At 41.4% G+C, this 20,880-nt stretch overlaps 1 protein-coding gene across 1 annotated transcript in view; it reads right to left on the bottom strand.

Moving 5' to 3' along the window:
- Positions 1-20,880, bottom strand: part of RBFOX1 (RNA binding fox-1 homolog 1) — a 250,667-nt gene that overhangs the window by 59,016 nt on the left and 170,771 nt on the right. Inside the window, exon 10 of the mRNA XM_032230214.1 lies at positions 1,296-1,360. Coding sequence (XP_032086105.1) covers positions 1,296-1,360 — 65 coding nt within the window. The remainder of the gene's footprint in view (positions 1-1,295; positions 1,361-20,880) is intronic.

The raw sequence follows: 20,880 nt of genomic DNA, 5'->3' as shown, positions 1-20,880 counted from the left end.
AAGGTTTCCAGCACACACATGCGTGCCAGCCAGCTGATCTTTGTGTGCAAAGGAGCACTGGAAACCCAAAGACCAGCTGTCCAGGGTGCACATGCCTGTTTTATGCTGGGGTTTTTGCTTGTTTTTGTCCCAAAAAATGGCCTAAAACGGCCTGAAAATGTCTGGAAAATGGCCTGTTTTTTGGCCTGAAAAACTGCCTGTTTTTTGGCTGTTTTGGGCCAGCAACCACAAAGACCAGCTGGCTGGTGTGCCTATGCATGCTGAAAAGCAGAAGAGCAGTTCGCAGCGGTATGCATGCTCACAGAGAGAGCTCTGCATGCCACCTCTGGCATGTGTGCCATTGGTTCGCCATCACGGTCACAGGGGATGAACGACTCTGCAATTGCATTTTTTGCAATAAGCTGCAACTAGATGCTTACCATAATTTTGGTTTAGGTTTCTGCTACAGCTTCATGTCTTGATCGAAAACAGTTGATTTTTTTTTTTTTACATTCATGGTTAAGTGCATTGTAGCATTCAGAAAAAAGTTAAATCAGGACCCAGCTTAAGCACGCTCTGTTTACAGGGCAATTTTAGGTATGTTTACTTGGAGGTGTGAGAGTTGAGGTTTACTCCTCAGTAACTAAGACACTTAAAAATTATTTTTGAACAGAGCCCAAACAGGCGTACATTGTTACAGAATGAATGCTTTGCAGACTTACTTTGATGTACATCCTGCTTCTGATACCAAGAGTTGATTCAGTGGCTTAAGGGTTTAAATATGTTTGTGGAAATAACACTACAGAAGAGAGGAGGGATAGCAATCTCCGCTTTTCACTTTCCTTATCCTCTGTTTGTTTCATCTAATTTTCATGCTTGTTTGTAAATATTTTCAAAAGCCACAGGAAAAGGCACCTGCATTTTCATGTACCCTCTACTGCTTGTGCATACCCATTTCCCTAATGTACTGTTTTGGGGGAACATGTCTTTTTGCAAGGGCTTCTCTTTTTTGTACAGTTTTCTGACTTTGCCCTGATAGAAGAATAGGTGAATTCCACTTTCCTTAACTGGTACCCTCCAGATATGTGGGTTGCTGTTTATCATAACAATGGGCACAGATGCTGAACAGATAGAGGCTACCTCACTGGAGAAGAACCGTCCAGTCTTGGTCACAGCTATTCATGGATTTCAAGTCTAGAAGCTCTTGCTATGCATGGAGCAAGGAAAAACCATGGTGACACAAAAGCCAAGGTGGGGTCCAAAGAGCGTTGTGCTTCCCAAGTCAAGGATCTATTCAGTATAAAAGGAAATCTTACCTATCACTGTAGGCAGTGGCGGTAGCGGTAGTAGGTTGGGCATACCGATAGGCTGCATACCCCCCCTGCAACACAAAGATTTCATAATCAGAAGAGAAATCCAAAGAGCTAGCCAAGTGCAATCCCCCAACCCTACAAAATAAGCCATTTCAGGTTTTTCATGTTCTGCTGGAGATATCTGTTAAAATATTCATGACTGGGAGAGACATGGGAACAAGGTCAGCCAATGAATATGCATAGCAACTAAGTCAGCCAATGGGAGCTTAAATAGATCTGAGTCTGTGCAAAGAATTGAAACAGAAACTTAAGCAGTCTGCTGCTCTGAGAAGTAAACTAGCAATCTGTCTGGCTTCTCTGCTGAAATGGAGCCAACTGCTTGTGTTTGCCTGTAACTCTCCTGCCTTGTGTTTACTTGGAAGAACCACCTGTTGGTATTGTACATTTATTCATCTATTCTTATGTATATAAAGAAGTTAATGAATTCTGCTGCATCAGTTATCTGTGTGTGCTTCTGGATTTGAATTTATGCAACAAACACTGACAATGTCTACGGGGGTTGTCAATCATTCAGTCCGTGGTTTTACCCAAAGATGCTTTTCAAAAGACAACTGGACTTTTTAAGTTTTTTTTAATGTTTCACTTCTTATCCAAGAAGCTTCTTCAGTTCTGACCTCAGAACTGAATGGATGAGAAGCAAAATATTTTCAAGGAAAAAAAAACCTACGAGAGTCCAACTGCCTTTTGAAAAGCACCTTTGGGATGCTCTGCTGGAGAGAGCCCCCAATTTGAAAAATGATAGATTTGGAAACCTGCTGATACAATCTGCTGAATGGCTAAAAGGCCTCCAGGAGAATGTCATCCTCAGAGGCAGGGCTTGAAAGGAAAGGCAATTTGCGGAATAAACTTATGGGTAGCTTTCTCAGGTGGGAACTCCAAAAGGAAGTAGATTTCATCAAGGTATGGGAGTGTTGTGGTCTGCCAGCAGCCTGTGGAGCTGGCAGCAGATTCGGATAGTGGGGAGGAACATGGGCCAGTCCTGGAGTCTGGAAAAGGCTCGGACCAGGGCTCTGCGACGGAGGCAGAGAGGGGGCCAGGGCCATCTGGGAGCTATGCACTCCCTCCAGAGTCTGACATCAGCGAGGCAGAAGAACAGTGTGAGCCTTTTCCCAGTGTGAGCATGCGCAGAGCTGCCAGAAGGCAAGAACAATTAAGGAAAAAAGGGCGACTCGGGAGTAAGGCTTGGAAATGATTGGCCCCTCCCATAAGACATAAAAGAGGAGCAAATGGACATGACCCTTTGCAGGAAGCAATTAGTTTATCAAGTCAGTTCAAGGTCTGAAAAGTTCTGTTTGATTCTGTGCTCTGTTTGGCCTTGCAAAACTAATTGGCAGTTAGGTCTCTGGCAGCTTTTCAATGGGAGATAAAGATGGGTGCTTATCAACATTACCCTGAAAGACTGTGTCAACTCGAGCAGACATCTGTTGGAATCTTCACAGGCTGTTTGTGAATCATTATGGGCTGTGAATGATCATAATTCACAGCCGTCTAAATAACAGAGGGTTTGGGGACTAAGATTGTAATTTATGCTTTCTCAGGAAGCCTAGGTCAGAACAGGGAGGACTACAAATATCTTTAAATGGCTTAAATAAGCCTTGATAAGAAAGCAGAGGAAAGAGACATAAGGCCAAGTACACCAGAAAACGCTTTGACAGAGTATGTCACTATGTCACAGTGAATGGTTTAGCATGCTGCAAAGACCAAATCAATTATAGTTAATGCAATAAAAGCCATCGTTAAAACAAACCAGCTTCAGGAATGAGTTGGGAAGTCAGTAATTGGTGCAACAACTTAGCATGAACTTGCATTGCTGTAGCCAGACAACAGCAATGCGAGTTCATGCTAAGTTGTGGTTTGTTTTAATCATGGGTTCTTTCACAAGCCAAATTGGTCTTCAGGATAAGCAAATGTTGATTTGGTTATTACTATGTTTGGCTTCTCCTCATTTTTTTTCTAGCTGCTCTTGTTTGCAGTTGATTGGCTTACATTTGAATAGGGTTGGTTTGCTGTTTGGATGGGAGACAGAAACAAATCAGTATGAAGCTGCAATCAAACCAGGAATCCAAACATCACTTTTGTCCCGAATTCCAATTGGTAAGTCAGGATGGAATCATGCTTTCAAATAATTGACTGCCCTGAGGCAAGCAAAGTTTTGTTCCCTTCTTTGCTGACCCCAGGGATTCATTCCAGCTAGTCCAAAAAGTCATTAAATGGTCTTTTTCCTCCAGTGGAGGTTTGAACATGGGTCCTTCAAGGCTCAGATCTTCCCACTGAGTTCTGATTTGCCCATTTACCTTCTAAAAAATCAAAGCTGCCAATCCGAGAACCCATCAGAGAAAGAAAATAAGCAAGGGCAAATGGAAAGGAGGGAAGATGAGGAGGGAAAGGAAGAAAGGGTAAAGCAGAGGAAGTAATGGAGGGGAAATAGGAGTAGAAGAGACGGTAAGAAGGAGAAGAAGAGAGAAGGAGTGGGGGAAGGGAAGAAGAAAAGAGGAAGGAGAGGAGGAAAGAAGGCAGAGAAGGGAGGTTGAGAAGGAAGAAAGGAATAGGGGTGTTGTAAAACAAGATGGAGCTATGGGCAGCAAGAAAGTGACTCTAACTGTGTTTTCTATATTTATAAGAAGATAGTGATAAATGCTAATCGTTAATAGATAAATGTTAACAGTATTTACAAGAATGTATATTTGTGAATGTATATGAAAGGAAAAATATTTTTTTATAAAAATAAAAGCTATTATCAAATGGCTATCTTCTCTTCATTCCTATGAAACTCAACTTTATTATTCCTTTCTCTCTCTCGATGCACAATTACAAAGCAGAAGGAAAAACTTTAAGGTCAAGCGACGCATGGGGAAGTACATATCATGGAGGTAGTAGCAACCATGATGCATGAATTTAAATAGGCACCATCACAACACATTTTTGGTCTAAGGTGGGCAAGCAGACCAGTTTTCATTCCCTGTTCTTGGCCCTGCATTTTTCATTCTGCTTTAACGTGTGATGCCAGTGGAGAATAACAAATAAAACACAACTTTGAGGGCTGCCGTCCTAGTATGGTGGGGATAGATAAGATTTTATGACAGTCATAGACCAAGAAAAAAAAAGAGAGATCACTATAACAAAACAGAGCAAATCCATTAGCATAACCATGAGCTTCCATTACAGCTCGTGGCAGGGGGGAGTTTACACACAGTTTAAAAAAGGTTGGCAACATTTAAGGACAACAGAATTGTCCTTTTTTAGTCGGATAGGTAATGTGAGTGAAATAAATCAGAATGCCCTGTGACTTTAGAGAGGAGGAGAGGGGAGATCGCTTGCAAATCGGTGTCCCTGTGGAACTGGCAGCAAAAAAAAAAAAAAAAAAAAAACCGCAACCAAGGCGGCACCTGTATCAGAAGAGCAAAATTGCTACAAGGGGAACGTTAAAACAAGCCAAGGATGAATGAAGCTCTTCTGCATTTTGAAACAGTGCTCTTGTCTGGCTAACCAGCCAATTTGTATTTGGAAGCTGGTGGTCGGTTATGTGAACATATCGTGGGCCTAAGCTGCATTATCCAATTGGCCCTCTCTTGTCTAGAATGCCTTGTTTCAAAAACGAGTTGGCCAAAGAGCATAGAAGTGAAATTTTCCAGTAATATTTTTGTTTTCCAGGTGGACTCAATCCCTGGTATGGCAAAGCTTTGGCAGCCTTTGTAGATTGGACATTTGTGCCTCTGAAGGTGAGAAACCAGGGAGTCCTTTTGGTTCCATTGTGCAAGAGCTTCATTTTCAGGAGTAAGGTATCTGTTCCCAGTTTTGTGTAGTTGGCCATCTTTGACATGCCCATTGCTAAAAATAACTCCTATGACATCTCTCTCTCTCTCTCTCTCTCTCTCTCTCTCTCTCTCTCTCTCTCTCTCCCTCTCTCTCTCTCCCTCCCTCCCTCCCTCCCTCCCTCATTCTCTTTCTCTTAAGCAAACCAGGCAAGTTTAAGATGTGTGTTTAACTCCCAGAAATTCAACTCACAGAAGTGTCATGGCTAAGGTGGGACTAGAATTTACTGTCTCCTGGTGATGAGCCACAGTGGCACAGAGGTTAGAGTGCAGTACTGGAGGCTACTTCTGCTGACAGCCAGCTGCCTGTAATTTGGGAGTTCAAATCTCACCAGGCTCAAGGTTGACTCAGCCTTCCATCCTTCTGAGGTGGATAAAATGAGGATCCAGATTGTTGGGGGCAAGAGGCTGACTCTGTAAACTAGTTAGAGAGGGTTGTAAAAGCACTGTGAAGTGGTATATAAGTCTAAGTGCTATTGCTGTAGTTGACTGGATGTTGCATTAGGAGCCCTGGTGATGTGGTGGTTAGAATGTGGTATTGTAGGCTGACTCTGCCCACAGTCTGGAGTTCAATCCTGATTGGGTCAAGATTGACTCAGCCTCCCATCCTTCCGAGGTCAGTAAAATGAGGACCCAGATTGTTGGGAACAATAGGCTGACTCTGTAAACCTCTTAGGGAGGGTTGTAAAACACTAGGAAATTGTATATAAGTCTGGCTATTTCTATATCTATCCATCCATCCATCCATCAGCTGTGGTGGTGCAGTGGTTAGAGTGAAGTACTGCAGGCTACTTCTGCTGACTGCCGGGTGCTTGCAATTCGGCAGTTCAAATCTCACCAGGCTGAACGTTGACTCAGCCTTCCATCCTTCTGAGGTGGGTAAAATGAGGACCCAGATTGTTGGGAGCAATAGGCTGACTCCATAAACCTCTTAGAGAGGGCTGTAAAGCACTATGATATGGTATATAAGTCTGTGCTATTTCTATCTATCTATCTATCTATCTATCTATCTATCTATCTATCTATCTATCTATCTATCCATCCATCCATCCATCCATCCATCCATCCATCCATCCATCCATCCATCTATCCAGCTAGCTATCTATCTATCATCTATCCATCCATCTATCTATCAACTGTGGTGGTGCAGTGGTTAGAGTGAAGTACTGCAAGCTACTTCTTCTGACTGCCGGCTACTTGCAATTTGGCAGTTCAAATCTCACCAGGCTGAAGGTTGACTCAGCCTTCCTTCCTTCTGAGGTGGGTAAAATGAGGACCCAGATTTTTGGGGGAAGATGCTGACACTGTAAATCACTTAGAGAGGGCTGTAAAGCACTGCAAAGCAGTATATGAGTCTAAGTGCTTTGCGATTGCTATTGACTGGGGAATTCTGGGAGTTGAGGTGCAAACATCTTAAACTTGCCAGGTTGGAGAAACACTGCCTTACAAAATTCTTCTAGAAGGTTTCCTCCTATGTTATGGTTGGCCTTTTACCATTTGAGGAAGTCCACAGAGGTGGAACTTTTATATCAGTTGTTGATTTTTGATTTGCACATTATTTATGTGGCAGTTAGTGGCATTTATTCTGTGAATGAGATTTTCAGTTGTGGAAGTGGGTTTGTGACATTCATGTTATGGAGCAATTTGGCTCTAATTAGTTGTTCTATTTTTCTTTTACACACAGTGCTGTTTCACTACCTATCCGGTAACATGCTCAGCTTCCGGCATGACATAAATACATAAGTAAGGCTGCTACTAATTAGGATTCTGCAAATCAAATTAAGTTTTGATTCCCGAACGGAAACCTACACCAGATAGAAGAACAACCTTAGTATTCGATCATATTCACAATGAAGCTGTATGGCCAACCAGTCTAATAAATAAATTTTAAAAAAATTAAAAAAAAATGGGAAAATAGCGACATGCTTCAAGATTTGCAGACTCATGCTATATTTGCTTCATGCATACTGGAAAATCTGGCACAATGACACAGAATTTTACTGCCAACAGTATTGTTGGAACAGGTCCTGGGAAAAAGAATGCTATAATTTGATTAGAACTTAATTCTGGACTTTAACCTGCTAGAGTTAAATCATGGCTTGCAAAAGTTCTAGAAATCTCCTACATGTTGGGATTAATGAATCATGCTTAGAAACAGTGGTGGGGTTCACTTATTAGCAGTTCGCGCTGTGAGCATTCATATGTCGCATGTGCACGCCTTCCGCACATGTGTGTGGCAGTTGTGAATTTCAATTTTTTTTACTACCAGTTCTGTGGGCGGGGCATGGTGGGCATGGTATGGCTTGGTGGGCGTGGCTTGGTGGGCATGGCAGGTAGATCCTGCAAAATCCCCATCCCTACCCCACTCAGAGGTGCCATTTGCCGGTTCTCCGAACTACTCAAAATGTAGGTCTTCTAGTCCAGCCCCCTGCTCAAGCAGGAGATCCTCAGAGCCTGTCAGAACCTGCTGAATTTCATCCATGGTGTGCGGCATTCTGCGTATATGCTTTGCTCACACATGCAGCGTACACACATGCATGTGACGTCAAAAATGTGACTACATAGAATGTTTTGGAGCCAGGGTGGGTAGGTGGGTGGAGGTGGCACCCATAGTTCTGAGAGTTCTAGTCCTGTCTTAGCTTTGAAAGTTAGCTGGGTGACTCTGGGACAATCACCAGGAGACTGAGAGTTCTAGTCCTGCCTTAGATGCAAAAGTTAGCTGGGTGACCGTGGGCCAGTCCCTCTCTCTCCACCCAACCCAGCTCAACTCAGAGGATTGTTGTCATGGGGAAAATAAAAGGAGGAAGGAGTATTGGATATGCTCACTGCCTCATTTGTAAAAATAATAAAGGCAGGATACAAATAAGCAAAATAAATACACCTTATATGTTGACCATCTCATTATGCAAATCAAGTTTTAGCACAGAAGAGCACCATTGCAATAAGGCCCCAGAAATGTTGCTTTCTGGTTTTAAAACTTATAAACAAATCTCTCTCTGGTGATCAAGGGACTTGAGTTTGTAAGCACACACAGAAATGGAAACATTATGGGGATCTGCATTAATTTTGAGACATTGCAATGGTGTCATTTAATTTGGGAATCTGCTAATTTGTCTCATTACAAAAATTGTTTAATAATAATGGCTTCTAAAAGTAAATTACAGAAAACGTAATTAGAGAAACAAAGCTTAATAGGGCCTAAATACTTGTATGGCTTTACGTTTTCATGGTGTGTATTTTCCTCTGTACTTGGCATAATACAGTTTACCCCAAAAGGAACTAGCACAATGTTTGTGTATGTTCATTTGTGTCTGCAAAAGAGAATAATAATAATGACAAAATCTATGGCTAGTCTAGTGAAAAGAAGGACTAGGGTAGATATGACAGCAGTCTTCCAGTATTTAAAGGGCTATCACAAAGTTGAGTGGGACAAACTATTTTCCAAAGCACCTGAAAACAAAATAAGAAACAATGGATGGAAACTAATCAAGGACAGAAGCAACCTAGAATTAAGAAAAAAATTCCTAAAAGTGAGAACAATTAACCAGTGAAATGGCTTGTCTTCAGAAGTTGTGGGTGCTCCATCAATACAAGTTTTCAAGACGAGACTGTACAGTCATTTGTCTGAACTGATACATGCTCTCCTGCTTGAGCAGGGGTGGACTAGATGACCTCCAAGGTCATTTTCAACTCTGTTATTCTATGGTATGTTTTTTTTTTTTTTTAAACCAATGAGAACTTGTTTCTGCTCATTGAAATCTCATTCTATTTAGGGCAAAGGGTTTGATTCTAAATCAAAACCTGGAGTAAGTTGGATAAGGAAATCTACAGTATCCTGGCTGAAATACATTTTAAATCCAAAATTTGACTGGGTTATGGGATATTCCTGTAATAAACAATTCCTCCATCCCCTGAATTAACATTTACTTGTATGTGACAAGCGAAGCTGTTCAATTAAGCGAAGCGAAGCAAACACACAGATGCGCTTACATGTTGGGAAGGAAAGGCGTGCACTGATGCATTGATGATCACACTGTGAAAACAGCCCTACTTCCTGTTCAACAGACCATGATGTTATCTCAACCATTTCCAAATGATCTCCCTACATGCCAATTAACAGCCAGAACTGGGTCTCCATAGATAAGACAAACAACATTTACATTCCAATTAGACTTTGCCCATCACAAACTCTATTGGGATTCGGAAGCTACTCCTCTTATTTAACTGAGAGTTAATGGGAGGAGAGGAGAAATTGGTGGGCTTTGCTTGAGGTGGACCTCCCTCCAAGCCCTTGATTTCGCACAGAAATTAAGGCTCAATTTAATTAGGAAGCCTCTTTCAAACTCATTGCAGAATTGGAACAAGCTTAGCTTGTTTGTTTTTACTATTCTCCCATTCCCTGCAAAGCCGCTGCACACAAAGGCCATTGACAACATGCACCCTACAAGAAAAGCCAAGGACACAGCAGGCTCTGTTGATTATACAATAGCAATAGAGGAATAGCAATTGCCATTGCTCTTAGACTTAGACTTATACAGCCTTCTCTAAGTGGTTTACAGAGTCAGCATATTGCCCACAATGATCTGGGTCCTCATTTTACCCACCTCGGAAAGATGGAAGGCTGAGTCAACCTTGAGCCAGTCAGGATCGAACTGCTGGCACTAAGCAGCCTGCAATAGTGAATTCTAATCACTGCGCTAACATGACTCCATCTACACTTCTAGTAGGAATCTTGAAATGGTTTTTCATTTTAAACTCCTCCTGAGTTTTTTGAGATGCGTGGGAGGAACCAGTATGCACCTGATGCTGTCCATGGTCCTTAATCCCAATGTTTATGCTGGTCATGTCCCACATTGTTCCAGAATCAGAATAGATTTCTGTAGAGGCAGGGCATTCTATGAGACTGAAGAACTGGAGCCTCAGAGATCCTAATTTAGAGAAAAAATCCTGGGTTGCATAAAAGGAAGGATATGGGCTCCATGGACAGCAAAGGTGACTAATACTAGAGCACATAACATCCAATGCTATAAGGCAAGATCACAAAACTGGGCCTCACTAATTTTGGCCATTAGCAGTAAAAGGAAACCATCAAAGAACATGGTGTCTGGACACCTCATAGTTGACCTCAACCAGAGCATGGAAAACTCAAACAAGTAGTGCAAAATCAGAGGATGGGGAAGAGACCTGACCCATAGAATTGCCAAAGATTGGGCATGACATAATGGATAACACCATCATCATCACCACCATCATCATGGAGTATGAATAACTGGTACACAGCTATTGGGGGCATATTCTGGGGACATTGTCTACAGAAGTTCTCATTCATCCAGGTGAGGGATGTCCCAAAGGTGTCTTTATTTTAAAGGCAACTGGACCTTTTAAATGTTTTCTTTCAGATGTTTTGCTTCTCATCCAAGAAGCTTCTTCAGTACTAACTCGCTGATGGGGAATAAAAGGGATTTCTCTGAAATTAGCCAGCCGTTAACATTCTTAAAGAAAGATCTTAAAGAATACTCAGAAAGTCCAGTTGCCTTTAAAATAGAGTGTAAGGGTGACAGGATAGCAAGGGTCTATATTTGAGTAAGTGCCACAAGGAAGAGAGGGGTCAACCAATTCTCCAAAGTATCTGAATGTAGGACAAGAAGCAATGATGGAATCAAATCAACAATGAACCAACATAGAACTAGAGAGATATTTCTTAAAAGTGCAATCATCTTCCTCCAGAAGTTGCAAGTGCTCCATCACTGGAGATTTTTAAGAAGAGGTTGGGTAGAGGATCTCCTGCTTGAGCAGGGGGCTGGACTAGAAGACCTTCAAGGTCCCTTCCAGCTCTATTCTGATTGTTCAAAATGGCATAGGATTTCCTGCTTGAGCAGGGAATTGGACTAAAACACCCCCAAAGTCCTTTCACAGCACTGTTATTCTGTTAAATCAAGGTTGGGTTATTGTGAGTTTCTTGTTCTCTCAGGAACAAGTATCTTTTTCAAAAGTTTCCCCATAGTGTTTCACCTTGACCCTGTCTTAATCCCAGGGCCTGGTTTCAATTCCATTGTTGTTTTTGACTCACACATTCTTTTTTTCCTAGGACTTCATTCACTTTTCTGAAACTTGAATCTTAATAGGGTCTTGATCCTTGCTTCTTTCCCAAAGACAGATGTATTTTCCTTCACAACAGGAATAGAATAGAAAAACAGAGGGTAGAGTAGAATAGAGTAGAGTAGAATAGAATTCGAATAAAATAGGATAGGCTAGCAAAGGATAGGATAGAATAGAAGTAGAGTAGAGTAGAGTAGAGTAGAGTAGAGTAGAGTAGAGTAGAGTAGAGTAGAGTAGAGTAGAGTAGAACAGAACAGAACAGAACAGAATAACAGAGTTGGAAAGGACCTAGGAGGTCTTCTAATCCATTCCCCTGCATAGGCAGGGAACCTTACACAATTTCAGACAAATGGTTGTCCAACCTCTTCTTTAAAACTTCCAGTGTTGGAGCATTCACAACTTCTGGAGGCAAGTTGTTCCACTGATTAATTGTTCTCACTGTTAGAAAATTTCTCCTTAGTTCTAAGTTGCTTCTCTCTTTGATTAATTTCCACCCATTGCTTCTTGTCCTGCCCTCAGATGTTTTGGAGAATAGTTTGACTCCCTCTTCTTTGTGGCAGCTTCTGAGACATTGGAAGACTTTTATCATGTCATCCCTAGCCCTTCTTTTCATCAGACTAGACAGGAACATTCTTGCACAGATGGCCTTTCAAAATACAGTATTCACCAAATTTAGAGGTAGAGAAAAATGTTGACAATTTCTTGGATATTTTTTTTAGATGAAGCAAAATTCTCAGGCCATTTTTCAGGGACATTTGCAGTGGCATTTACGTGGCTGCTGAACCTATCCCATTTATCAAGGCATTTCCTTGCTGATGCTTTCTCTTCAGGTTTAATGAACGGTAGCAGGGACTGTGTAATGAAAATTTACATGCATCCTTTGGCACATACGTCTTTAAACCCATGTTGAACACCATGTACACCTAGGAGATGGTTTTCAAAATTCTCATTCCTTTTGAAATAACTTTAATTGAAATTTTGTTGGAGCTTGTCTCTGAGGTTCAACTTTTATTTAGTGATGAATATTGATGGAGTGTTCAATTGTGAAAGAGTTATAACTCAAAACCAAGCTACCCTTTGATGTAATATACATTACATCAATATATATTACACTTGTATGCAGTGCTTCCTTCCTTTTTATAAAAGCTGCGGTGGTGCAGTGGTGGGAATGCAGTATTTCAGGCTAATTCTGCTGACTGCCAGCAGTTCAATCCTCAGCGGCTCAAGGTTGATTCAGCCTTCCATCCTTATCATCATCATCTTTTAATGACCCCATAATCCCTTGCAGGCTGGAGTCTGGGCAACTGAATGGAGCTAGCAGAGTGTTTACTGGCCAGATGCCCTTCCTGTCGCCAATGAAGAATTTTGTTCAGCAGATATACTCTCATTGTGTTGAGAGAGAAAAATGTCTGCCTCTGCCTAGGATCTGATTGTGAGGTGAGAGCCCCACTTCTAGGCCACCACACCTCCCCTAGTCTTCCATCCTTTTTGGAATTATTTTCTTTTCTTTTTATAAATCTTACAGGTCTAGTGAAGATTCAGCAAAAGCAAGTTTTATAACAAGCACAGTAATCATTAACTCATTGCATCCTTTTATGGATAACCTATATGTAAAACACACAAACAAACACACGAGGGTGGAAGGAGGGAGCAACTTGACTGCATCAGTGCCTCTTTCTTCTGTACTATTTTGCCTGTATGCTACAGACATTTCTGGACCAGCCAAATCCCATATCCTGATGAGAAGAACTTTTTGAAGGTGTATATTTTGCTTACTGTACACTTGTCTCCAGGATTACATGTAGATACTTTTTTGCCTCCATCCATTCCCACGAATATGCCCCAAATGGCACTGTTTCAGAAGAAATACTGACATCTAGCAAAATTGATGTTCTAGAGCAGGAGTCTCCAACCTTGGTAACTTTTAAGACTTTGGACTTCCTACCTTCCAGCCTTAGGAAGTCGGTAAAATGAGAACCCAAATTGTTGGGGACAATATGCTGACTCTGTAAACTGCTTAGAAAGGGCTATAAATCGCCGTAAAGCAGTCTATAAATCTAAGTCCTATATAAGGTTTAAAGCTCCTTGAGACAGTAGCAGAGAGTTAATCTTGTACAATATGCAACAGCAATGCACATTGTAATAATAGATGTGCTCAATCCATTGTGTTAGATCCCCTTGGACTCATTTTGATAGAATGGAAAGAGCTCTTCCTTTGATGCTAAACCTCATTCTAAGCTAGTGTTCATTTCTATGGAGTTCTGACATGGAGTATGGTTCAATGCATGCTCAGCCCAAAACAGCCTCCTTGAAAAACAGAATTACTTATGAGTAATGCAGGCATGATAGAATGTATAACATCCTCATCAATGGGATAGTCATGAATAAGACTCTTCTCAAAAGTAGAACATATTAGAAGGCAATCTTTGATAGCCTGCATCTAACCTTGAGTTGAAAACTTCAATCTGTCTCTTAGTTCAGAAAGAGATCATCTTTCTCTCAACATTCTATGGTCTCTAATCTTGGTTTTGGTCTTCCTTATGTTTTTTTCTCCAGCTGAACTTTTTGATCTTTATTTCTGTTGATGGAGTAGAATTTTATTCTTATATGACCAAGAACTGCAAATAATAGTAATATGGTGCAGTAAAAAATGCAGGTGTGACAGATAAATATCCTTAATAGGATTCTGTGAAGCTTCTCTCTTGATACTCTTGAAACTTCAAACTGAATTTTCAAATTGAATTGATATACTAAGTCCAGTACCTTGGAATCTCTTTAAAGACATCTATATGCACACATTTTATTTGATTGAGCTGAATAGAAGCATTAAATTTAACTGACTGTCCTTTTAAATCCGATCACAAATCTAAATGAGATCTTGGCTGATCCCCCACCACCTCCAAAATCCCGGTGGAGTCCATCTGTTAAGACAATATTTTAAGGAACAACAGAATATGTCCTTCAGCCTGGAGAAAAGACATGCTAACACTCTCCAAATCTTAGAAAGGAACTGGTTTGCTGATGCTACCAAACCTTAAGTTACAGGAGGCCCATGTTTCCTCAAAGAAGAGCTTCTCACAGTAGTTGAAATAATTGTCAAGTACTGAGAATTTAATAGCTTCCAGCTGATGTAAGGTTGTAAACTGTAAGCTGATGACAATGAGGATGACTCAGCATCCCCATAAGAGGATATATAAGTGATCTATATATAGGTGGCCATTAGAGGGTGTGTGTGTGTGTGTGTGTGTGTGTGTGTCTGTCTGTCTGTCTGTTTGTCTGTGTCTGTGTGTGTCTGTCTGTCTGTCTGTCTCTGTCTCTCTCTCTCTCTCTCTGTCTCTCTCTCTCTCTCTCCCTCCCCCCCTCTCTCATTGTGAATCTCATTTCTCTCCTTGTGCCCATAGCTGAATGGTAAGGGATTTATCTACCATGTGTATGTCTGTATATATTTGTATATAAACCACTGTTAACTGTCGAAAGGCTCCGTGTGCTGTGTTTTGCTCCTGGGTCTATCTCATAAGAGTCACACTGCCAAAACTCTGACAATACTCCAGAAGTTGTGAACGCTCTAACCCTGGAAGTTTTTAAAAAGAAATTGGACAACCATTTATCTGAAATGGTTTAGGGTTTCCTGCCTAAGCAGAGGGTTGGACTGGAATACCTCCAAGGTCCCTTCCAAATCTGTTATTCTATTCTAATATAACTTTTCTTGTTCTGAAGAGGGTTGGATTTGATGGCCTACAAAGCTTTCCCTTTCTTGATGATAGAGGAGTGGTGGCACACTCTGGAATACATTCCCAAATAATGAAGCAAAGGGAAAAAAACCCTTACTCATGCCCACCGTTCATTTATGGGATGCACAACCCATAAATGAAGAAGTAGCTGATCTCTTTATTCTATTACTATGTAAAAAGTGGGTGGATGGGTGGAAGGATCACATCACATATAAAACTCCACAATTCAAAGCTGCTTTAATGGGCAACAGCAGATAAAATAACTTGGTAGACAATAGCTCAAAGTATTCTCATGAGTTATTAGTGAGCATTAAATCCTCCACCACCAAACTCGGTATGAAATGATGAGAAATATGTAGGAGATGCCCTTAAGCTATGTTGCTGGACCTCCTAGTAGCATTTGGTTAGTCTATGTGAGAAATATTCAGTGATGGAACACCCACAGCCTCTAAAGGCAAGCCATTCCACTGGTTAATTCTTCTCCCTGTCAGGAAATTCCTCCCTAGTTCTAGGTTGCTTCTCTCCTTGATTAGTTTCCACCCATTGTTGCTTTGGAGAACAGGCCAACCTACTCTTCTCTGTGACTGCCCCTCAAGTATTGGAAGACTGCTGTCATATTACCCTTTGTCCTTATCTTTGTTAGATTAGACATAACAAGTTTGCTCAATAGTTCATTGTATGGTTTAGCCTCCAGACACCTTATCATCTTTCTGTGATTGTGTTCTAAGGAAGACTAGATGGACAATCGGCCAATTCCAGTTAAATTACTTTAATGGCAAATGTCCCAATATAAAAATCCCAGCTGATCGGGAGGAAATGGGGATTTTGCAGTATCCTTCCCCTGGAGTGGGGTGGGAATGGAGATGTTACAATATCCTTCCCCTGCCATACCCACCAAGCCACACCAAGCCCACCAAGCCACGCCCACAGACCTGGTAGTAAAAATATTTGAATCTCACCACTGTCCTATAAATATAAATATAGAAGCATACAATGGACGGTTGCAGGAATTGGGCATGGCTAGTCTAGTGAGAGAAGGATCAGGGAAGTACTTAAGCAAGCATAACTCAATACACTCTACTATCTATCTATCTATCTATCTATCTATCTATCTATCTATCTATCTATCTATCTATCTATATGTAGGTCTCTAGTTATTCGGGTTTTCTCCCGTGTAAAATTGGAGATGTCTTGGTGATGTTTCGACGAAGTCTCATTCGTCATCTTCAGGCTACTTCAGGCTCGGTGCTTCCAGGAGCAAGGAATATATATACAGAGGAAATAAATAAAAGTTTGGGACAAATTATGCACAAACAGAGGAGGACCAGGGGAGACATGATAACACTGTTCCAATATTTGAGGGGAGGCCACAGAGGGGAAGGGATCAAGCTATATTCCAAAGCACCAGAAATGCAAGATAGGAAACAATGGATGGAAACTAATCAAGGAGAGGAGCAACCTACTACTGAGGAGAAATTTCCTAACAATGAGGACAATTAACCAGTGGAACAACTTGCCATCAGAAGTTGTGGGTGCTCCAACACTGGATGAGAAGTGCAACGTCTTCAAGAAAAACAAGACAGTCCAGTTGGCTTTTGAAAAAGCTGCATCACTGGAGGTTTTCAAGAAAAGATTGGACAGCCAATTGTCTTGGAATGGTATAGTATCTCCTGCTTAAGCAGGGGGTTGGACTAGAAGACCTCCAAGGTCCTTTCCAACCCTGTTATTCAGATTCACACACCCCATCCACGGGATATGAAAATTCAGCAACAAATTAAATAAATTAAGCATTTGCTGCTTACTTCTTCCAGCACCCCTATAAGTTATATCGTTTGGCCTTGAAGGAGTTCCAGCAATGGTTCTTCACATAACATACCACAAGACTCAGAGAAAGCTGCGTTTGATATCTTTTCTAACAAAATTCAACACTGTGAAATGCCTTTGCACTCCTGCTTCTTTTTGTTGACAGATATCTATGTTTTTCTGAAGCTCTGCTCCTTTTTCTCTCATCTATCACCCTCATATAATATGTGCACACACACGTGTGTGTGTGTGTGTGTGTGTGTGTGTGTGTGTGTGTGTGTGTATATGGGGTTTTTTTTGTTTTATATATTCTTTCTCCCTTAACTTATCTAGGCTTCCCACTGTTCTTGTTCAAATCATGTTTCTGTTGTCAGCACATTTTCTTCTTGTACTCAAGTTTCAGTTCCCTCCATTTAAAATGGCTAACTGAGCTGAAGCTGGGAGGTAATCGATCTCGGAACCAGTCAATATTTCAGGGCTCTGTAGGGAGCTAATAAATTCCGAGCCACATATTTTTTTTTCTACCAGGCACAGCTCATATTTTTCATTCAGCCTGGCAAATAATGGAAGGAAGCAGAGAGGAAATGGAGTCGGGTAGGATAGGGAGCAGAGCTGACTCTCTTTTGAAATATGAAAACACTTGCATAGAGCTTGCAAGGCTGATCTAATTGTTTCAGATTTTTTTCCCCAGAATATTGTTGGGAAGGTAGCAGGGAAAAAGAAGCCTTTGTATGCAACCAGGTGTTTTGTTTTGTTTTTGAGACAAAAATTTCCTATTAAATTTTAAGTGGGAAGTTATTGCTATGCTGGGCAATGTTTACTTAAAGATGCTTTGGGTGGACAAGAAACTAAGCAGGTTTAGTCAAAAATGGTAGGAGAAAAGGAAGGAGAAGGAAATGGAGAAGAGGAGAGGGGAGAGGAGGAGAGGAAAAGGGAGGAGAAGGAAGAACAGGGAAGGAGAGAGGTGAGAGGAGAAGGAAAGAGGGAATGAGAAGGAAGTGGAGAAGAGGAGAGGGGAGAAGAGGAGAGGAAAAGGGAGGAGAGGGGAGAAAAGGGAAGGAGAGAGGTGAGAGGAGAAGAAAAGAGGGAAGGAGAGGGAAGTGGAGAGGAGGAAATGAGAGGAGAAGGAAAGAGGGAAGGAGAGGGAAGCGGAAAGGAGAAGGGAAGGGAGGGAAGGAGAAGGAAAGAGACTGAAAGAGATGGACTGTCATTATAAAACTGATAATGTGATGTATCATAAAGGAAAATGTATAATAAAACATTTTTTTAAAAATGGGAAACTTTGTAAGAGAGAGAAGTTTCCCCATTTCTTAAATTTTTATGTCAGGTCCTTCCCTGCTTTTGTAACTCGTTCAGAGGCAAGAGGAGGGGAAAAAATCTCATCACTAAAACAGTTTGTTTGTAGGAAGAAAAGAAAAAAAAACAAGCATTTTTATTTCAAACTCAATCAAAAGGAATGTGCAATATGTTTTAGACTTTATACTGGACTAATGATGCCACACGTGGAATACTGCGTCCAGTTCTAGTCACCATGATACAAAAAAGATGCTGAGGTCCTAGAAAGAATGCAGAGAAGAGCAAGAAAGATGACAAAGAGTCTGGGAGCTAAACAGTATGATGAACATCTAAGGCAGTGATGGCGACCCTTTTAGACACCAAGTGCCCAAACTGTCTGCACACATGCCCAAACTGCAAGTTGTGCATACACGCAGACCCCCCAAAGACCAGCTGGCTAGTGGGAGGCAGGGCATCCCAACACTGGCAGCTCTGCAAGAGGTGAGATCTTTTTCTTTTGTGAGCTTCTGTTTCGTGGTTTGTAGGGAAACTTCTGTTTCCCTGCAAACAACAGCGAGAAATGCCACGAAGAAACACGGTGGAGCTGAGCGGGGATGATGGCACATATGCCCACAGAGAGGGCTCTGTATGCCACCTCTGGCACACATGCCATAGGTTCGCCATCATGGATCTAAGGGAACTAGGTATGTCTAGTCTAACAAAGAGGAGATTTAGGAGTGACATGAAAGCTGGGTCTATGATGATGATAATTGTCTTCCGGGACTAGAGGGGCCTTCACAAAGAAGAAGGAGTTGACCTAATCTCCATAGCACCTAAGGGAAAGACAAGAAGTAATGGATGGACGATTATCAAAGAGAGATCCAACCTGGAATTAAGGCAGAAATTTTCTAGCATTGAGAATAATCAATCAATGGAACAGAAGTTGCCTCCAGAAATAGTGGATTCTTCATCACTGGAGGTTTTCAATAAGAGATGGGACAACCATTTGTCCAAAATGGTATAAAATATCTTGCTCAAACAGGGGATTAGGCTCCAAGATCCTTTCCAACTTCATTATTCTATGTTCTAAGTCTTAGTTAATTAATAGGTCCTAGTTAGTTAAGTCTTAGTTAGAGGGCTGCAGTGGCTCAGTGGCTAAGATGCTGACCTTGTCGATCAGAAAGCTCAACAGTTTGGTGGTTCGAATCCTTAGTGCCACGTAAAGGAGTGAGCTCCCGTTACTTGTCCCAGCTTCTGCCAACATAGCAGTTCGAAAGCATGTAAAAATGCAGTGTTCCATGTCCTTTCGGCATTTAGTCATGCCGGCCACATGACCATGGAGACCTCTTCAGACAGTACTAGCTCTTCAGCTTTGAAACGGAGATAGGCACTGCCCCCTAGAGTCAGGAACGACTAGCACATATGTCCGAGGGGAACCTTTACCTTTAAGTTAGTTATAGATTTGACAAGTTTGTTCTAATTTAATCATAGCGTTTGGGACTGAGAAATTATCCAATATCCCATCTCTCTCACTCTTCCTAAGTCATAACTGTGTACCCAGACACAACTAGTAGGACAAACTAAAGAAACAAAAAATCAACCTGACAGATTAGAATGGCCAGCCACATCCATAACATTGGCAAGAAAACTACATAGATATGTTGAAAAAAATCCCTCACAAAATCTTTACTCTTAGAGAGAACAAATAGTTTCACTTAATTGGAGGCTCCTTTTTATGGCCAAGATGGCATTTATCAACATTCAGAGAGATGAATGAAAAACACCCCATCACCAGGGTACCATCTGTTATCTTCTGCTGGGCCATTTTCTTCTTTCTTCTCAAATCCAGCTCTTGACAGCTGCCTGTCTCTTTCAGCTTTGCTCCTGGGAAAACCCAGCATAGTATAACGGTTCACCTAAAACAAACTTTCCCTTTGATTTTTGCTCGAGGCCAAATCTGGTAACAATCTAAGGAGCTGCAGAAATCTTCTCGTGTTAAAAATTTCTCATCTGTTTCACCTCCAGAGAATTTAGGAATGACGGTGGAACTTAAGCAGCGATTAAGAGAGGCAAGTCTTCTCTGACGGAGTGGATGGTTTGAGCCCATGGAGATGCATTTAAGCCATAATCAAGCTCAAAGGGAATTTGCTCACTGCTCCAACTTCAGGCTTCGTATCACCCACTCCTCAGTGAGAATATAATTAGTGCCAGCAAGACAAATTATCCTGGATTATTTTCTTTTCTAGCAAACCTCATACAAATTTAATGAAAAGAAATTTGATGTTGAAATGGCGACATCCTCGTGGATGAGGTTTACTGTTCTTCCATGTTTACAGTCACAAAATGGCCGGAAAGGACAAGGCTGTTTCCTAGGGCTGGAAGGGACGATGGAGGTCTTCTAGTCCAACCCCATGCCTATGACAGGAGATCTTATATCATCCTGGACTAGTGGTTATCCAGTCTATTCTTAAAAATCTCCAGTGATGGAGCACCCACAGAAAGCAAGTTAACAGATTAACCGAGTTGGAAAGGACCTCATAGGTCATCTATTCCAACCCCTTGCTCAAACATTTCTGACAAATGGCAGTCTAATCTCTTCTTGAAAGTCTCAAGTGATGAAGCCCATAACTTCCGAAGGCAACTTCTGTTCCATGAGCTAATTGTTCCCACCATCAGAAAAATCCTCCTTATTTCCAGGTTGAATCTCTCCTTGATCAGTTTCCATCCATTATTCCTTGTCTGGCCTTCAGGTGTTTGGAAAATAGCTTGCCCCCTCCTCTCTGTGGTAGCCCCTCAAATATTTGAAGA

This window comes from Thamnophis elegans, chromosome 14 (genome assembly GCF_009769535.1).
Source record: "Thamnophis elegans isolate rThaEle1 chromosome 14, rThaEle1.pri, whole genome shotgun sequence".
NCBI lineage: Eukaryota > Metazoa > Chordata > Lepidosauria > Squamata > Colubridae > Thamnophis > Thamnophis elegans.
The sequence above is the reverse complement of the archived record's forward strand: the minus strand, read 5'-3'. Positions and strand labels throughout refer to the sequence as shown.